Source organism: Myripristis murdjan, chromosome 12, assembly GCF_902150065.1.
Source record: "Myripristis murdjan chromosome 12, fMyrMur1.1, whole genome shotgun sequence".
Lineage (NCBI taxonomy): Eukaryota > Metazoa > Chordata > Actinopteri > Holocentriformes > Holocentridae > Myripristis > Myripristis murdjan.
In genome coordinates, this window is record NC_043991.1 from 7,264,901 (window position 1) to 7,282,815 (window position 17,915).

General features: G+C 41.3%; 1 protein-coding gene across 1 annotated transcript; it reads left to right on the top strand.

Annotated features, from left to right (window-relative positions):
* The first annotated feature begins 4,395 nt into the window (after positions 1 to 4,395).
* nefla (neurofilament light chain a) lies at positions 4,396 to 7,840 on the top strand. The gene is given in 5 exon segments (XM_030066131.1): positions 4,396 to 5,521; positions 5,713 to 5,837; positions 6,652 to 6,685; positions 6,687 to 7,023; positions 7,122 to 7,840. Coding segments are annotated over 5 exon segments (1,971 nt in total). The 5' UTR covers positions 4,396 to 4,477; the 3' UTR covers positions 7,553 to 7,840.
* Positions 7,841 to 17,915: the final 10,075 nt, after the last annotated feature.

The window sequence follows — 17,915 nt, forward strand, 5'->3', positions numbered from 1 at the left end:
TAAAGAGCTATATCATGCTTTTCACACATATTGAACTCACTCGTGACATGACTTCAGGCTGGAAGTCTTACCATCTCTCTGAAAATGTTCTTCTTCCTCTTCTGTTTATTTATTCCTGCTCTTATAAACCAAAGAGCCGGGTAGGGCAGAGGTTTCTACTCCATTATAGTCTAAAGAAGACTCATCTGGTCTGAGGGTTTGATGAGGTTTTATTTTGTGCTTATCATCTGCAGCTCCAAATGAGACAAATACTCTTATGTTTTTTTTTTTCCTTTTATGTCATTGTAAGGGATTAAAAACACAGCCAAGTGGTGTCAAGATCAGTGGCAGGCCTGTTTCAGCACCTCCTCCCAGTCATGAAGGGATCTGTGTGCCCCTGCGACCCTGGGAGCTCTTGGGACTGCCAAAGCAAAGTGGGCTCAGAAAAAGGATCCAGACTAAGAAGCGATTCAGAAACCCTTATGAATAGTTTTGTGGACCAAAGTGGCAGCTGCCCAGCTGAGGTAGACGGGTCGGGAGTTTGAGCAAACCAGCCAGAAAGACTTGGACTCACTTCCAAGCCTGTCTTCATTTTGCTTGTTTGTCTCTTAGCAAACATACCAGTCACTTCCAGTAGTTCTCCGCTAGACTGTCTGTAGAGAGAGTAAAGTACAGACTGGGTTTTACTGCACTCTATGTTCATCTGTTTCCCATTTCTGTGCATTTGAGTCATTTGCCAAATCCTGATACATTAATACTACATCGGTCCATAACACTAATTGCTAATGATACACATTAAAAAGGAGCATTTTATTCATCACTTTACCAGTATGGTTTGCTTTTGCTCTGTTTGCATAATAACTGAGATGACAGATGTTACTTCTCTGTTAATCATGAAAGCAAATTTAAAAACCTATCCATGTTTTGTTTTTTTTCCTCTAACAAGACTGATACTCGACATTGTATCATTAATGGGCAATCATTTAAAGGAAAATACTTCAAGAGAGACTGATATAGTCATTGATGGATTGCGTCTGTTATGTATACAAATTTGAAAATAATAAAATTGTGCCTGACATTTTGTTACATCCTCAGAAATGCAGTATTTATGATTAATTCTGTACATCTGCAGATTCTGCAAATAAATTCTGCAATTTCTAAGATCTGCACCAATAACTGAGTGTTTTGCCAGGTGCTGAGTTTCAAGATTTTTCAAAACTTTTTCTGGCTCTTATTATCTGTTTTGGAACAAAGTTGTTGTAGTTTTACGATCCTCTCTACTTTCTATGTAACTCCACTCACAGTGATCGACCTGTTCAGGCAGACATCAGACCATCTGAGAAATTATTTTTTTTTGCTGATAAGAAAGCATAGAACAGACACTAAATGTTTCTCATCTGATAAAGAGGGGGACAGAAATGAACCAGAGGGCAGTCTCGCAGGAAACCTGGGATCTCACAGACTTTGCTGGATTTTTAGTTTTTTTTTTTTTCTGATAAAGTCAGCTCCCGACCTGCAAGGGTAACAGGAGCCAAGAAAGTGAGCCGTCTGGGGAAAAGAAAACTGCTCTACCAGTGTCAACTATATTGCTAGGCTGTACATTTGGACAGCATTATTTAGTTGTTTATTTATATATATTGAATTGTCTTAGTCTGACATTGTTTGCTTCCATCTCATTAACTATTTTTGTTATTATCATTGGCATCTGTGTGACATTTGCAGTGACATAAATGGTGGGCATCAGATATTGTCATGCTGATCAAATATGGCACCAAATGGAAAAAAAAAAAAAAAAAAAAAAAAAGATTAAGAATGACCTGACATAATGTTAAACTAATCAACAGAAAGATTTCAGAATTGAGAATTAAATCCAACTTTTTCAGCAACTGATATGTTTGAGAACAGGAGCAAAGGGTTTGTTTGTTTGTCTTTCTTTCTGTCTATTACTTTTTCTTCCTTTCCAGTTAATTATCTTTGATAGCGAGTGACCATAACCGTTACCATCAGCCCAGGTAATCTTTGGGCAATTCAGCAAACACGTAAACTGCAATAGACTGTGTCACAGCTCAAAGTCTGTAATGAGTGTCGAGCCTGCTGTTATAGCTGCATCCGCACTGCTAGAATGTGATAAAACGACTACATCTCCTCGGCAGCTCTCAGCGCTTCCACCTAAAGGCTCGATACATGCTATTTATAAAACAAAATATTCAGCCGCACCAACGCTGCTGTATGTGTGCCAACGCCAGCGAACGAGCGCTGCCCTACATCCCAGCTTAACCCCTGATGCCATGTATCTGTCAGGGTTTTTTTTTTTTTCTTTTTTTTCTTTTTTTTTTGTGTGTGTGTGTAGCCTTTAAATAACTGCAACATTCAAGAGTAGCTCCGTATATGTATATGTATTTACAGACAGTGTGATGATGCTTTATTATTTTGAAGGGCAGAGCGGGCATGCACTGAAAGATTCACCCCATCTGAGATGACGGTGAGAGAAAGTCTTTGGGTTTCTCTTGATTTTTATTAATTGAGGGACTTATGACAAAAAGAGCTGATTTAGAATGACATATTTGGATTGTCATGTGAAGGTGTTATTCTGGTTATCTTTACAGTGGCGGCAAATTAATGCTTGAGCTTTGGGGCGAGATCAAATGTCTGCTCTTTCTGCCTCAGTCTGGTTTCGCCACATCCTGCCCCGCTGCTCCAGACGGTCACACCGCTGTTAAGGTGGAGAAAAGGATAGCGGCAGGTTTGTGTCAGCTCAGCAGGTAGAATGACTCAGCCTGCAGCAGAGTCCCAGCCCTCACTGAGTCCACCCTCCCCTCCTCCCCTCCTCCTCCTCCCACCGCCTGCATCCCTTCTGTTTGGGCACAGGCCTGTCGGTGAGCACAGGGGGCCTTTGCTGCATAAGCGAACTGTAGTAATGCACACACCACGGAAGCACACTCATATATTCCTGCACACACACACACATACACTGGCACACATAGCAAGCAAAAGATATTGCTGCAAAGCACTGCAACTGCAATACAGTCCCTTTATGCATGTTTTTTTTTTTGCTAAGACAAACTAAAGCATGATCAAATACACTATATAGATATCCGCTGAGCAACTGCATGCCCCCACAAATACACACACACACACACAACCACACACACACAAGTCCCACAGGTAAAGGAAATGCATTTCAGCAGCTGAGTGTAATTGACCTGCCTGTGCTGCAGATGAAAGCCCAGAAGACGGTTTCTCCTGTTGGGGAATTAACAGAACATGACAGTGCAGGAAAGTCAAGACAGCTTAATCCATCAAATATCATTTTTTTTCTGTTGTTAAAAAGCACAATATTATGAACTGCTGACGTCTCAAATGCTATCTATCTATCTATCTATCTATCTATCTATCTATGTGTCTGTCTCAAGGTTGAAGATTTGAAATTGCTCAGTTCTTAGCTGCTTAGTCTTGCTGAAGATTGGTCTTGGACATAAACGCTGCCACATGTCATCACATACAAGTACAGCACAAACACGTGCTACAGTTAACCACAGCGCGATGTGCCTCCCAGGCATAACCACTGCAGTGCAAATTTAAAATGCATCCAACATATTGTGCAGCGGTTGGAGGACTTGTTGCCCTCCAGCTGTTTTTCTGAACTGAGGAGACTCACTGAAAAAGGGTTTGCTTGTGTTCAGGTATCTTTTTTTTTTTTTATTTCAGCTGGAAGCTTGTAGTGTCTGCCTGGGAATTACTACACGAATTTTAATTTAAATTCCTTAGTATTCGCTTTTATTTGAGATTTAGATTAACTGTTATCAGATACCTTATAAGTTAACAGATAAATTACTGATTTTAACTTTATCTGTCAGACTAACTAATTAACTGGTGAAGGCTGAGGATTTTTTGCATCATACAATGCACAAATGTATTTGAATGTGAGTGTGTGTGTGTGCGTGTGTGTGCACTGTAAAATTAGGTCTGTTCACTCACATTGTGATCAATGTGTTTTGTTAAAGTTGGATTCTAATGAAATTTGACTAAACACAGATCAAAACCAGACAGAAACATGAAGCATCCTATCATCTGAATCTGCACCACTTTCCATCCTGACTCCTTATCTTTTCTCTCTCTCTCTTTCTTTATATATATATTTCCTACTCACCATTTCCCTCTCGTATTCTACCTATTTATCCTATCTGTCTCTCTCTCACTCTCTCTCCTCCCTCCCTCCCTCCCTCTCTCTCTATCCTCTCTCTCCTCTCTCTCTCTCGCCTTCTCATTGCAGTGTAAGCCTATCGATCCTGCATTGTCACAGGTTGGGTAAAGCGCTTGCGTCAGAGCTCAGCATCCTGCTATAAAAGCCAGAGCCACTGCAGCAGCAGCAAGCAGTTCAGCCTCAAACTTGATCCCTTCCTACACCTTCACACACACACACACACACACACACACATACACACACAAACAGAGAGGAGAGGGAGAGCAGCAAGTCCTCCCAAACAAACACTCAGCCATGAGTAGCATCGGCTATGAACCCTACTTCGGCTCCTCCTCATACCGACGCTGGTATGCAGAACCAGGCTCTCGTACGGTGGTGACCAGAGGGAGGTCCCACTCTGTTTACTCCTCCCACGCTTCCCCGTATTCCTCTGCCCGTCCGCAGTACTCCTCTCCTGGCCGGGTGCTGCTCTCCTCCTCCTCTCCAGCATCCTCCCTGGAGCTGGAGCTCAGCCAGGCGGCCCAGATCAGCTCTGAATTTCGCACCGTCCGCACCCAAGAACGTGCTCAGCTGCAGGAGCTCAACGACCGCTTTGCCGGCTTCATCGAACGTGTGAGGGAGCTGGAACAGCAGAACCGTGCCCTGGAGGCAGAACTCCTATTACTGAGACAGAGGCACACCGAACCATCCCGCCTGCGAGCCCTGTATGAGCAGGAGGCCCGGGCTCTCAGGGCTGCTGTGGACGAGGCCAGGGCTGAGCAGCAGGCGGTGCTGGGCCAGAGAGAGCGTCTGGAACAAACCTTGAGTTCCCTACAGGCCCGCTATGAAGAGGAGGTGCTGGCTCGTGAGGAGGCTGAGGCCAGGCTCATGGAGATGCGCCGTGGGGCTGACCAGGCCGCCTTAGCCAGGTCTGAGCTGGAGAAGCGTGTGGAAACCCTGTTGGAGGAGCTTGCCTTTCTCAAGAAGATCCATGAAAGTGAGGTGGTCGAGCTTCAGGCGCAGGCCCAGCTGGGGGTCCAGGTGGCCGTGGAGTCTGAGGCTGCCACTCCGGACCTCTCTGGGGCTCTGAGGGACATCCGGGCCCAGTATGAGAGGCTGGCAGCCAGGAACATGCAGTCTGCTGAGGAGTGGTTCAGAGGAAAGGTGGGCTCCCTGACTGAAAGCGTGGCCCAGCACACAGACGCCGTCAGGACCTCCAAGGATGAAGCGGGAGAGTACCGTCGCCAGCTCCAGGCCCGCCTGTTGGAGATTGACGCATGCAGAGGCCTCAACGAGTCTCTGGAGAAACAACTGCACGAGATGGAGGAGAAGCAGAGTGCTGAGATCGCCGCCATGCAGGTAAGCAGCGGTACTGCACTTTTTTGGGGGGGAATTTCCTCATTTCTATTACAGAAGTTGAACTTTTAAACTGAATCAACATGGTTTTCATTGCATCATGTTGCATGTCCATACGACAATGTGTCTTCATTTAATATGATAAATGACTTTTACATAGTTCTAAATGACATTTGATCACGCCTGCCATTTAGGACACCATTGGGGAGCTGGAGAACGAGCTGAGAGGCACCAAACAGGAAATGGCCCGCTACCTGAAAGAGTATCAAGACCTTCTGAATGTCAAAATGGCTTTGGATATTGAGATCGCTGCATACAGGTAAGAAGCAAAAGCAGTGGACTGAGCAAACTAAAATGATTTGGTTATTGTTAAGATGCAAACAAACTCACTGTCCTTTTCAGTGCTAGTATTAGCATGACAAAATTGTATTTTAAGGTCCTGATCCATTAGTAAATTCTATGTTCTGATAAAAATGCCTGTTTTAAAAGTTTTGCTTTCTTTTATTAGGTTTATTTAATGTGCTTCAGATGTATTTATTAGTTATTTAAGGGCTCTGTTCACATAATAGTATATTTGTTAACGTTTAAACAAAAACAGACCTGTGTGTTACTCACAAAATTTGAACCAAGCTTAAGCATTTCTCATATGTTCTCATATTTAAGTGTTTAATGTGCAAATGAATAAATAAATAAAAACAATTGTAGCCTTAAATTAAAATAAATTACAAATAAATTCTAAATTATTGAGATCTCTGCTATCTAATATGGACCACACATAAAGGAGTCATGCACAACATGGGATAGCAGCATTCCAAAAAAATAAAAAAAAAAGATCTAGATTGAGCCTCAGGTAAACATTTATTTATTTATCTATTTATTTATTCATTATCTTGGCTTCATCTCAGCTTCATTTTAGCATAAAACCTTCATCAGAGCATTATTAGGATGAATGCATATCCTCAGAAACTGAATTCAGGATTACCACCTCAAACAGTCGGTTTCACAGTTCCTTTGGGACAATAAAGTCGATCTTACTTTACCTTATGCTAAAGGGAAAACTTTATTTCAGGTGAGCTCCCACCTACTGCAGTGCTCAGCCTCTGTCGAACGTATTTCTGTTTACCAACCTACAGGAAGCTCTTGGAGGGGGAGGAGTCTCGCTTCAGCGTGGGAGTGGCCGGGGGGGGTCTCGGCTCTGTACAGCCACACAGCGCCCTCCTTCGCCCGGCCCATCTTCTCCAGCGTGAGCTCCGGCGCCTCCTACCTGATGACCTCGCGCCTCCTCAGCTCCACCTTCACCACCACCGAAGAGGTCATCTCTCCCAGCCAGATTCAAAAAGCAGAGGCCAGCCCGCCTGGAGAGGAGGAGGGCGAGGAGGAGGAGGTCAAAGAGGAGGAAGAAGAAGAGGAGAAGGGCGAGGAGGGAGGAGAGGAGAAGGAGGAGGGAGGAGAGGAAGAGCAGGAAGAGAAGGAAGATGGAGAGGAGGCCAAAGAAGGAGAAGAAGGTTACACATTTTTTTTTAATTTGCTCAAAGACGTTGCAGTGATTCGGACCATGATGACATTTTGAGTTAATACAATTCACACTTTCTCTTTGATACAGGTGGTGAGGAGGGTGAGGAGGCCGCAGAGGCTACAGAAGCAGCTGAAGATGACGGGGAGAAAGAGGAAGACAAAGGAGAAGGAGAGGAAGCCGAGGGCAAGGAAGAGGCAGAAGACGGAGACAAGAAAGAAGAATCTGATGACAAAGACGACGGCGCAAAAGACGAAGAGAAAGAGGAGAAGGAAGAAGAAGAAGAAGCAAAAGGTGAGGAGAAGAAAGAAGATAAAGCCGACGCCAAGAAAGAGGACAAGGCTGACGACAAACCCGACGAGAAGAAAGACGATAAAGCCGGCGAGAAGGCAGACGACAAAGGCGGCGAGAAAGACGACAGCAAAGACGAGAAGGACGAGGGAAAGGCGGCCAAGCCCGAGAAGAAGAGCGAAGCCCCCGCGGAGGAGAAGAAGGCGGATGAGACCAAGGCGAAGAAGTAAGCCAGCAACCGCAGCATCTTTCAGTCTGGGCCGTCCACATACTGAACAAATCTCCGCTTGATAAACCGTAGAGGCATTAAATTATCCTCTCCAGTCTGCTTGTTAACATGGTGCTCAATAAAAAACAGTCCAGTAGAGTCAATTACTGCAGCGAATCAAGGTTAACTGCTTGCCAATACACAGAATAGTCCATAAACGCCCGGTTACACAGTTCCTGGTGTGTGTGTGTGTATAACCGACTGTATGCAAACCTGCGAGTGTATGGGTTTTGTGTGGATAAATAAATACTGTCAAACACCAAACGTGTCACTTCAATTTAGTGGGATATGAACAGCTGTAAGAGAATACATTTATTAACACTTACTTAACCTTGCAAGTTAAATAAGAACACATTGAAAATAACAGCGTGAGAAACGGTGAGTATTCATGCATTCATTTATTTATTCATTTATTTATCTGGATTCCCATTAGTCACTACCAAGGAAGCGACTGCTCTTCCTGGGGGCCACATAAGGAAACATTAATCTAATCTTTTTTATCTTTTTATCTTAATAATAATAAACCTTTTAATCATGATAATTACAGCAATTACAAAGTACCCGCACTCCATCAGGAAATATTCCATATATAATCAGTAAAACATTTTACAGAGCTCAAAAATGATATAGTGCTACTAAAAAAAAGCAAAAACAGTGGCTGAAAAAACAAAATGACATGACATAAAATGACATTAATGATCACATAGTCAGATGTTATGTTGTAGAATGTGTCCTATTTGCAGAGGGGCCATTAGGTATTCCTTTAACCTCATTTAAAAAACAGTGGCAGAAATTACGGCCATTTCTACTATATGAAAACTGATGGTACAGGGAATTCGGGATTTTAGACAATAAAATATTTCTTTGCATGTGTAAGGAGGTTCATGTACACACTCACTCAACACCAGTTTTGAAGAGGGGTGATGATGTCTTACTCACTTAACCCCACCGATTTCCGAGCTGCTCCATTGATCTGAACCAGTGATTTTCAAGCGGCATCCTCACCTCTCGGCATCTTTTATTTCTTTGCCGCAGGAGCTAGAATAAACAACAAGTAAGTACTTCATTTTTCAAGTGTCATGCACCAAAAGGTGCCCAGCCCACATGGTCTACCAAGACACTACAATAACAAAATGAGTGTGAAAGGAAAAGTATAGTGCAGCTTCATTCATATTGAACAGCATCCGAGGCAGAAATGAGTGACAGGCCTGCTCCTCAGACAACAGAACTCCAAAATATACCCGAGGCATGTGCAATTAACATATTTAAAGATTTTTTTTTTTTTTTTTTTTTTTTGCATTTCTGCTTTATTTGACAGTCACAGTAGAGATAGACAGGAAAGGCAGGGGAGAGAGGGAATGACGTGCAGCAAAGGACCTGAGGTTGGATTTGAATCCGGGTCGCTGCGATCGGGACTAAGCCCTGGTACACCGGGGCGCCCCCACAATTAACATTTTTAAACATAAAACGTCCTCATACGCTGTCAATAAGCATTTAACGTAAACTGAGAGAGATGAAGCACTTGTGAATAAATACTGTAGTCTGCATCCATCAGTCATAGAAAACAAGCCAGACATTTTTAAGAAAAGCCCATATCTGGAATTATGATACAAAATAGAACAAAAAGTGCATTTCATTTCCAACGTCTCCAAGGTCACACAGGTGTCACCTTCTCTCCTCCTCTGGGAGGGAATGGAAATGTCCGGTTTTCACCGCTAGAGGCAAGATCCCACATCTCAGCTGGGCACAGACACACACTCACTCTCTCTCTCTCTCACACACCCACACACACACATAAACAAACACACACAGATTCAGGGTGACATAGTGCTCTGGCTGGTAAATATTCTTAATCAGACTGTACATTCTTAAATTTGGTTTACACAGTATTTCTTCTGACAATTTCCGTTTATAATTCTCAAATACTATTGCTTTAATGTGTTCACTTTATTATTAGCCTATTCAATAGCCGGAGGGATTACAGGAAGGAGAGAAGCGATGTCTTCCCAGCTCAGCGAGTCTCAAAGACTCTCCAGTTGTGCTTTCCAACATAATAAGTATTGTGTCTAACATAAGACTGACACAGGGAATCAAACTAGCGACATTTTGCAGCCCATAACTGTAACATTAGTGTGTGTGTTCAGTGTGTATGTGTCTGTCCTTATCAACTAAATATTAAATAAATCAATGGATAAATTGCCAACCTGTTCCCTAGGTTTGACTCAAACTCAAGCCAAGAATATTGTAAATATTATTGTAAACATTTTTATTCCATATATATGTCTAGAATACAAAAAGTGGAGTGATTTCACTGGTAACCCTGGAAAATGTCTGTATTAGGAATATATTAGGCATGCATGCATGTTTGTCTGTTTTATTTATGGAGTAGTGAATTACAAATAAAAAGTAAATAAATACATAAAAAAGTCAAAGCCACTGCTCTAAGTGGTTGAACTGGCACCCTGCAATGGTGTGCATGGTATTTTTACATGCATTATTTTCCTGTGTATTGCTCTAATCTCTGTTTAATCTGCTATAATCACGGAAGAAGTCAAAAAAATAACTAGTTTGAGAGAAAGACCAAAGGTAGGTCTGATTATTTTGTTTTATTAGGTACAATCTGTGCCTCAGTGTGGGATTGAGCACCCCTACTCGCTCTAGACACACACACACACACACACACACACACACACACACACACACACACACACACACATGCAGAGTCATATCATCCTCTCAAACTGACAGCACTTGACAGCTCCTTGTCTGTGATCCTGCCCTTGAGGAGTGTCAGCCTCTGACAGCCTGAAGCAGCAGTTTTCCAGCGTCAGCCCGGATGGACCCGAAAAAAAAAAAAAAACGGATTGTGAAGAATTTAAAAGGTGAGCATTCGTCCCGGCAGAAGCTAGAAGCACTGGACCTGAAAAACAGGGAGACAAACACACAAGATGGACAAGGAAAGGGCTATTCCTGCAGGCACACAGAGGCCGAGTGCTGAAAATGAAAGGCGTGCATGAAGACATCTAATATCACCGGAGTGAATGAAATATTTCCATTTTTCCTGTCTGAGAGGGGGCTAAATGCTGTGCAGCCCTGGTCGACTCGCCACACACCACACCAGTGATAAATGGCCTTGTCCAACTGCACTGAAAGATTCATCTCAGCGATCAGACCGGCTGTAATCCATATGACATCTTTTCCTCTGTGTGCTCGGCCTGCAGATAAATGATTTCCCCCCCCCCCCACCCTCTCAGATGTTGGCTGAGTCTGTGAACACAACCTCGACACCTGGTAAAAAGGAAAGAAAAAACTAAAAATATTCCAAATTATTATGGGTATTGTTATAAAATTATTATGGGTAGGCCTATTATAAAATGGGTATCTTTATAAAAATATGAAAATGTCACAGTATCCCGGTATAATGTGACACCCCAAGTGCTCCTGCTATCTAGCCGGCTAGCTCTGCAAAAATGGATACGTGAAAAAGAAAAAACCCGACAAGCAGCCGATTCAACATGTGTAATAACAACAAGATTAAAGACCCACCTTTTCACTCTAGCCTTTAACTAGTTCCTATTTTATTCCACACTGTTGTCTTTTATTGTTTTATTTGCATTTTTTGTTTTATTTCAAATTTTATTTCAATTTTTAGCCTTTTCTTTTTAATTCCACCCTGTGCTGTGTTTTATTCTTTTTAATGTTTTATTTAATGTGTTTTCAAATGTTCTCCTTTTTATTGTGAAGCACTTTGAGCTGCAATTCTTGTATGAAAGGTGCTATACAAATAAAGTTTTATTATTATTATTATTATTATTATTATTATTATTAATAGTAATAATAGTAATAATGGGCGTAAAAGCTACCGCTGACCACATACGACGGCGGAAATCACGTGTGTGTCAGGGTCATAATAGCCAAGCAGACCAAACATAGCCTAGACTGTATTTTCAATAATGAAAATACAGTCAAATATAAAAATACAGAAAATACAGATTCCTCTACCTGTTCCACTATTATAAAAAAAATATCGGCGCAACCTGGTGGGCGTTATCCTGGTAATTTCTTTGCGTGAGAAATACAAGGTGTGGCGTGTGAGCGTGTGAACGGGTTGAAATGCGTGTCTCACGCCCAATGCTTGAGACTTAAGATAGATAGATAGATAGATTGATAGATAGATAGATAGATAGATATAATTTATTGATCCCAACCAGGGAATTTCTCGTGTTACAGCAGCATCAGTAGAAACATATAATAAAGTTAAATAAAATAGAATAGAGACTAAATATATACAATAAAAACTATAAAGACTAAAAAGTAAAAATATACAATAAGGGCTAACCTAAGAATATGAGACTTGAGAGCTTTGCCTATTAGCTGCTGCTAGACAACAGCTAACGTTAGCATTCAGCTACTATCTAACTAACTTTACTGCTTGTTAGCGCTCCATGATACGTTAGGAAAAAGTGTAAATTAATGCTGAAATATCAGTGAACATTGTGGACACATGTATTTTTAAGTCTGGAAGAGAAACAGTTTGATGTGCTGAAGCTTGCAGTGTAGCGTTAGCCGTCCTGCTGTGTTTTCACCCGACCTCAGAAATGTTCTGCTTAACTCAGTGATATTATGTAATATTATGTCAATATTATGTAAAATATCAGTTGAAAAATGTGTCCAAGGTGTTTGTCCATATTTCATAATAATGTAAGTGCTGCCTATCGTTCCATGTAACGCTACCACCTGAATGCTAACGTTAGCTGTTGTCTGACAGCCGGGTGATCAAACACAGAGCTGCCAACTCTCACGCTTTCGCCGTGTGACACACGATTTTGCCCGTTTTCACACGCACTCACGCCACACATCCAATCTCTCACGCCAAAAAAAAAAAAATCCGACTTGGGCCGAGACTTTCGCTGCTTTTCAAACTCCCCGACGGTAGATGGCGCTGTGGAGCGCCACTGTAACCATATTTGCTGCAGCGAGTCAGAGACAGAAGAAGAAATACAACGAGAGACAACCGCGGGAGAAACTGCAGAAGAGAATCGTCGAAGAACATATTCATCTTCAATCTGAGCAGAGACTAGGTATGTTACAATGAATGACATATCGTTCAATTAAGTACTCTCTCTTAAACTGTAAATCTTGAAAGAAATTATTCGTTTGTGTTTGTGCGTGTGAACTTGATTTTGTGTGGTGAATGTAAACTCAGCTGTCATAACAAGCAGCAAGTGAGCGCAGGTCCGTTTCACAAAGCAGGTTTAGTGAAAACTCTGAGTCTGTTAACCCTGAAATGAGGGAAACTCTGAGTTTTCCGTTTCACAGAGGGAGGAAACTCAAAGCAGAGAAAGAGGGGTAAAGGGCCTTTTTAGCTTGGGCCATAGTATTACAGTATTAATCAATAAAAAATATGGTATGTATTTCCATTTTGTTCTTGCTTCATTTTCCATAGGTGACAGGAGCCAAAGAATTTGAAAGGCTTGCTGCCGTTGCCAAGCTGGTCCTGGTGTTGCCCCATTCCAATGCAGATGCTGAGAGGGTGTTTTCAGTTGTGGGACTTAACAAAACGAGAACCAGAAATAGCCTGGCATTGGATGGCACCCTGTCATCAATAATGGCCATCAAGATGGCTAACCTGGAGCCCTGTTTTAGATGGGAGCCCCCCTCAGAGGTCATCAAGGCCTCCAAGAAGGCCACAGGCCAGTACAACCTTGGCCACAGATTTTAAAAAATGATCAGCTTCCTGATTCCTCATTTTTAGGTATTTTTGTCATGTTTTGATTTTGTATTGCTTAAAAAGACTACTGTTTTGTTGCACTTTTTTGTTTGATGGAATGTGTGGTGGGAGGCTTTGAATAATGAAAAATATTCCTCCATAACTAATCTTGTGTCATTTTTTCCTGAACATAAATCATTAAGTGCTCTTAAGAATACAGTTATTAACAATATAGGTTAGGTTTCAGTTAAGAATTAGTTGAATACATTTGTAATCAAAATGTCAATCAACCTACCTTGGTCAAATCTTAAATATAGGTCTATTAATAAGGCTATATTGTGGTACATAGACTCATTGAGGCACAACAATAGTTTTCTGGATGAATGTTCAGCTCAAGTCTAGAAGGCCCTATAAGTCATGATCAGATTATCATGAATCAGAATAAGTTCAGGTATTGCACATCTTTATCAAACCACCCAAAAATGCACTAGAATGCAGGAAATCACATCAACTTAATCCAAAATTTCCTGGGGGTGGACCTTCAGCTATGTCTTTGCTTCACAGAATGTAACCAATGTTGTCCATCTCCAGTAGGCCGCCCCTGTCAATGGCTTAGGGGCGCACAAACCACCAGAATGCAGGGCACAACATGGGTACAACGCCAGAATTAATTCCAATTCCCTGACGTTTGAGCCACCAACTTGTGTGGCTGCGTGCGTGGCAAAATTTTGGTCACCCCCAACAAAATCTCACTCCAAGGTTTTTTGAGAAGTTGGCAGCTCTGCAAACATGTTGTTTCACCCATATGACTTATGATCCAAGGTCTGGATTTTAACCGTCTATTGTCTTCTCAGTTGCTGAACAACCAGAAAGCGGGGCAACGATAATATTTTGTCAGATTCCTTTTGTTTTTAAAGGACACAACCTGCAATGCAGCAGCACAACCAGACTGGAGAAACGAGCTTCCCACCCTGAGCGTCATATCAAAAGGCCCGTTTCCACCGCAGGAACTTTGGGGTAATTTTACGGGGCCGTGGCCGTTGTCGCGTGTCTCCACCGCCGGAACCACCCTGAAGGAGAGAGTTCAGGAACCTTTACAGGGGCTGAAACACGGCCCTGCCTCGGGGTAGGGACCCTGAGCGGCCCTGAAAAAACTCCTGGGTTTACTCACGGCGCGATGTGATGTCAACAGAAAGCAGGCGTCCCTAGCAACACGGCCAACACTACCAAGCTAACGATAACGTGCTAGCTAACGTTAAAAACACACTTTTTAGCTGGCATTTTTAGGGGCGCTAACGTTAGCTTTAGCGGACGTTAGCTAACGTTAACAACACACTTTTTAGCCGGTGTTCTGTCGATTTCTGCTACTTGTCGAGAAATGCTGCCTTGCGATACTGCGCATGCGCTGAGCTGGTTTTTTAAATTTCATTGCCCCGCCCATCATTTCTTGTTACCCTGGTAAGTAACTCCTCAAACTTCGTATTATCTCCTATATTTTCCTATTTTTTTGGCCTATTTAAAATTTTCATTCAACATGCGTTACGTAGAATGACATTTCTCTTGAAATTGAATATTAAATAATCGCATGGACTGTGTCATTATCTTTGCACGTTGCCATTGTGCCATATTATCCTTGGCCCGTAACAGGCCCGTTACTTTCACCCTGCAGTGCCAAGGACGTGACATCCGATCAAATAATGCTACCGCTGCTCTATGCATTCATATAAGACTACTGATCACCTCACTGGCCACCGGGAACGAGGGGGTATGAGGGGGCACGGGTGCGAGGGCCCGTCCAACGCTGCTCGCAGGTTTGATTATCTTTAAATTTATCATTATTTTTATTATTGTTATTTTTGTTGTTGTTATTGATATTGTTATTATCATCATCATCCCTACTATTGTTACTATTGTTATTAATATCACTTTATATTATCATTCAAAATGTTCATCAAAATGTTCATAGTTCATCTTTGGTTTTACACGTTAGGTTTTTATTTTTATTATTATTATAATTATTAAAAAGGGCAGAATCAAAACTTTGCTGGATTCCAGGATTATTGAAACTGTACTATCAAAATATGATACCCCTGAAATAGGCTATTGATTTTAAATATTAAAATAGTATATGCTGCCATTCATCCTACAGTGCCAGCGAGGTGATCAGTAGTCTCATATGAATGCATAGAGTAGCGGTAGCATTATTTGATAGGCTGTCACTGTACTATCAAAATATGCTACCCCTGGTATGTCTAAATTTAATCACACTTTTTGTACCTAGACACACGAGAGAAGATAACTTTGCCCACTTAATGCCTTTATTTGATATAAAAACGTAGAAACCCATAAAGTAGCATTTTTTGATAGGGTAGCTTGAATCGATAGATTAACCTGTCGGTTTATGTGGCGGTAGGAAATTTCGACAAAGTAGCAAAAATCGACAGAACACCGGCATTTTTAGGGGCACTAACGTTAGCTTTAGCGGACGTTAGCTAACGCTAACAACAGGCTTTTTTAACAACACGCATTTTGATGCCCCGGTCATGGTCGCGTATCCGCCCGGTAACTTTACAGGAACCTTCCTCCTGCTCGGCCCTCTCAGTGGAGAGACAGCAGGTGAGAGGGCCGAGCCAGAGGACGTTCCTGTAGCAGCTCCTGACCCCCAAATACTACCAGGAACATTTTGGTGGAAACGGGCCTAAAGTAAATTGGTCGCTGTGTGAATATGGTCTGTGCAGTAAATAAATAAGATCTAATTATAAAAATATAATTTATTTAAATATAAACAATCAAATATAAACAAAGCAGATAAAATAACAGCAAATAAAGATAAATATTAATAAATAGAATATGTAATTTATAAGACACTTCATAAAAGCCAGAGTAAAAAGATAGCTAGCAAACAATAAACAATAAACATTGTTTGCTAGCTATCTTTTTATCATTGTTTGCTAGCTATCTTTTTAAAATTTTTGCAGTGTATACTCTCAGACATAAACATGTCTGAGAGTATACACTGCAAAAATTTTTCACTGTGAATTCACAGTAAATTTTTGGATGAGTTTTGCATGACTTTCACAGTAAGGATTACAGCAATATACTGTGAAATGTACTCACAGCAATTTACTGTAATTTCACATCTGTGATATTACAATGCATTGCTGTAAAGGCACAACTGTGTACTGTAACTTCACAGCTTCAATGACAAAGCAGTTACTGTGATATTACAGTACATTACTGGGGAATTACAACCTTTTACAAACTGTACATCATTACAACAAGGCCCTGTACTTTTACAGTGTGTACTGTGAAAGTAATGCACAAGTTGACAGTAATACTGTGAATTTACTATGTATACTGTGGAAATCATGCAAAAATTGGCCAGTAATTTACTGTGAAAGTAATGCAGATGAAGTTTCCATTTACTGTGAATTTACAATCATTGTACAGTTAACACACCAACACACAACTCTGAGGTAAAGTCAATGTTAGTCCAATGTCATATTTATTTACAAATAAAGGGTTATTCAACATAAATGCCAAGAAATTCAATTTCCTAGTCCTAGTCAAACTTTTCAAAGCATCTTAAAATGCAGAGAAACTGTGCAGAAACTTGCCATTCAACTAGCCAGCTGTGTCACAATAACAGTAAGAGGATGGGAATGAGGCCTACATGGAAAGGTAAGAGAGGAAGGGAGAGAGCGATGAAGGGATGTCGTGAAGGGGTCAGGCGCTCCTCTCACTCTCTAACATTCTATAATCCACACGCAACAGCGTTGTACAAAAATCTTGAAGTGCAAAGTTGTCTTTAAAAAATGTACAAAAATATTTGAAAACAAAATTTCACTGTAATAATACTGCTGAATGCTGTGAAATCCTTGCATTTTTTTTACTGTGTTGCTGTGATATTACAGACCTTGTTGTGCTGTAACAGGTGTTTTGATTTGCAGGATTTTACTGTAAAATAACAGTTAAATGCTGTAAAATCCAAGGATACTGTAGTTTTTACAGGTATTCATTGGGATATTACAGGGGAACTTAATTACAACAAGTTACTGTAAAATAATACTGTTAATTATTGTGAAATGCTGGTAATTTTTTACAGTGAGAGATATTGGTCATCAACCCTTAATCTTGTTTCTTAGAGGACTAGAGTAACCTAAAATGACTGTACTGGAACAACAAAATGCAGTTTAGCATCTAACCAAAAGTGTGAAAGAAGCAGTCAAGTGCTATGTGGTGTGTACAGTATGTATAATACATAGAATATGAAAGATGTGAAAAAGCCAAGGTATGAACAGTAAAATACTGTGTAAAAAAAAAAAAAACAGTCAGTATGAGCAGTAAAATAAATTGTTTCAAATGTGTATTGTTGACCTCTAATTACAGGAGTGAGGGAGACAATGTCAGGAAAACAGTCCAAATTCAAAATTGAGTGGAAAGAAGACCACCAATTCAGGGACTGGCTAGGAGACATTTCAGGAGACGTGCATAGGGCATATTGCAAGTTCTGGGTGGGTCAGCCACTCGTGGAGCTTTATGAGTCAGCCTACCACAATAACATGTTGAGGCTGGCTAACAACATTGTTTTGAACCTCAACCACGTCCTGAACAG